Source organism: Micropterus dolomieu, linkage group LG02 (genome assembly GCF_021292245.1).
Source record: "Micropterus dolomieu isolate WLL.071019.BEF.003 ecotype Adirondacks linkage group LG02, ASM2129224v1, whole genome shotgun sequence".
Taxonomy (NCBI): Eukaryota; Metazoa; Chordata; class Actinopteri; order Centrarchiformes; family Centrarchidae; genus Micropterus; species Micropterus dolomieu.
In genome coordinates, this window is record NC_060151.1 from 16,947,729 (window position 1) to 16,950,527 (window position 2,799).

General features: G+C 43.4%; 1 protein-coding gene across 1 annotated transcript in view; it reads left to right on the forward strand.

The window, feature by feature from the left end:
• Window positions 1-6: 6 nt before the first annotated feature.
• The window catches only part of LOC123959207 (kelch-like protein 1), a gene marked incomplete at its 5' end in the record, with an annotated part of 7,958 nt that continues 5,165 nt past the window's right edge, over window positions 7-2,799 (forward strand). The window contains 3 exons of the mRNA XM_046033150.1: window positions 7-219; window positions 909-1,052; window positions 1,728-1,914. Coding sequence (XP_045889106.1) covers window positions 7-219; window positions 909-1,052; window positions 1,728-1,914 — 544 coding nt within the window. The remainder of the gene's footprint in view (window positions 220-908; window positions 1,053-1,727; window positions 1,915-2,799) is intronic.

Below are 2,799 nucleotides of genomic sequence, written 5' to 3' on the forward strand. Positions count from 1 at the left end.
TGCTGAAAACTACTTGTGTCGGTCCAGGCCCTGCTGGCAGCAGCCAATCTGCTGGACGTGATGGCAGTGCGAGAAGCCTGTTGTCGTTTTATGGAGCGTCAGATGGATGAGATGAACTGTGTGGGGATTCACTGCTTTGCCGAGGCCCATTCTTGTAGCAGGCTGGAGAGCAGCAGCATGGACTACATCCTTCAGCACTTCAGCAGTGTTTATCAGCAGGTGAGGAGCTGATGGAGCCAAAAATGTAGGGGTCCAAGCCTGAGGGGGCTGGGGGCATATGCAAAGCAGCGTGGCTCCCAGTACCAGTTGTGCTAGGAACCCTACTGAAATCACTAAGATTTTTTTCTTCTTGGTTAAAGTCATACTGCAGCCTAAACCATAATGTAAGTGAAATTCACAGGGGTGGTATAGACTGCTGCATACAGCTCAGATGTCATACATGGCACATGTCCACAAGCAGAAAAAGGTGGCCTGATACAAGCAGAACTATTACAAAGACAGATACCACAGTATAAAGAGACAGTTGACAAATAGCCTAGCTATTGTCAACAACAAAGTTTAATCCATAAGGAGGACTCACTATATCTAAATAATCCAGAGATTCTGCTGAGTGTCATCACAGTGGAAGTGAAAGGCAGGTGATAATGTAAAAGAGAATTACGTCAGTTACTACAATGCTGCCTTCGCACATGCCACTAGTACCTTACCAGGATAATTGAACCTGGCATTGTTGTGGGTTTCATGTGTGAAAAGGGCTTAACAAAGATAATCTATCTACCTGTCAGCAGTTAAACTGATGTCCTACAAGTGATTATCTCTCGTGTGTGTGTGTCTGTTTACAAAGCAGGTTCAGTACGTTGTCAGGTACACTTCATTCTTTCTATGTCTTTTTTCTCCCCACCCACCAGGAGGAGTTCCTGTCTCTGTGTGTGGACAAACTGACCGAAATCCTTGCCAGTGACTTTCTTAATGTGCCTAAAGAGGAGATGGTGTTTGAGGCGGCCATGTTGTGGCTGAATAAATGTTCCTCTCGCAAACAGAGCTTTGAAAAGGTCAGATTCACTTGAGTTCACAGAAGCGTCTGTACTTCCTTTGTATTGGATCCGATATCAGCTGATACCTAATTTTAAAGAAATAGTTATTCATCATGGGAGATGAAGACTGTGGGCTCAAACGTAAAAGGACCCCTCTCACCTCCCTCTGTGATTTCATTTTATTATTTATGTATTTTTTGTGGTATTTTTCAGATTATTCTTTGCTTCTCCTCTTGGTTGAAACACATCAATCTCACCTAGGGCACCAACAAAGTCCGGGCCGGCTCTGATGCGCAGCTAGCTAAAATAATATTTAGCTATGGCAAGTCAAATAATGAATGGCTTGCCATAGTGGGACGCCTTTCAAATGGTCAAACAACTGTTTGGTTGTATAGCATACTGTAGCGTGCCAGTCAGCAGCTCAGTAGTTCTCTCCAAGAGCCTCTTGTTTTAAGCATGCACTGTATGTACCAAGGGGCCCAGGTGTTACGCTTGGTTTATGCACTGAGGGGCCTGGGCATCGGTAATAACTGTCACTTGAACCCATTTGGTGCATGGAACTGTGTTCGGTAATCCCTCTGTGGACACCTTTGGCATTGGTCTCACATTCTCCTGCTGGATTATACTTGTATGGGACAGTTGAGGTACAGTGGACATTGATCAGATTTCTCTCCTTCCGTTTGTTCCTCAAAGGTCCTTGAGCATATCCGGCTGCCTCTTATCAGCCCCTACTACCTCCATGATGTGATCGAGTCTCTGGATGTGGTGAAGGAGAACCAGGGCTGCCAGAGGCTCATCTCTGAGGCCAAGGACTACCTGCTGCTAAAGGACCGCCGTGGAGAGCTCTACTGCCCCAGAGCGAGGCCACGCAGGTCCACAGGTACACACACTCACCTGCACATGCATTTTGATTATTATAATAATAATAAGAATAATAATCTTTATTTGTAGAGCACTTTTCAAAAACAAGTTACAAAGTGCTTTAACAAGTGTAAAGACAATAATACCCAAGAGACAATAATACAAAAACAATACAAGATAAAAGCATGAAAACATTGAAAAGACTAAAATACACGTTTAAGATAAATATAAAATTAGTAAAATAAAGTCAAATAAGATCGGGAAAGGCTCTCCTATAAAAGTATGTTTTAAGAAGGGACTTAAAAGAGTTCACTGACTCAGCTGACCTGATTTCCTCGGGCAGGCTGTTCCAGAGCCTCGGGGCCCTGACAGCAAACGCTCTGTCCCCTTTAGTTTTCAGTCGAGACTCTGGAACAGACAACAGACCTCTGCCCGAGGATCTCAAGGTACGTGGGGGTGTGTATGGGACTAAAAGTTCAGAAATATAACAAGGCGAGAGGCCATGAAGAGCTTTAAAAGTGATCAATAGAATTTTAAAGTCAATTCTAAAACATACTGGGAGCCAGTGTAATGAAGCTAAAATAGGAGTAATGTGGTCATATTTCTTTGTTCTGGTTAAAAGCCTGGCAGCTGAGTTCTGGACAGTCTGGAGTTGATCAGTAGATTTTTGGGTTAAACAGGTGAAAAGGCTGTTGCAATAATCCAGGCGTGATGAGATGAAGGCGTGTAAAATGGTCTCGGTGTCCTTAAAAGTTAACATGGATCGAATTTTTGCTATATTTCTAAATTGATTGAACAAGCTTTGTGGTGTGCTGCTCGAAATTTAAATTACTATCAAACCAGACACCAAGGTTCTTTGCAACAGGCTTAATGTGATTTACTAGGGAACCAGCAGATGGCAGTA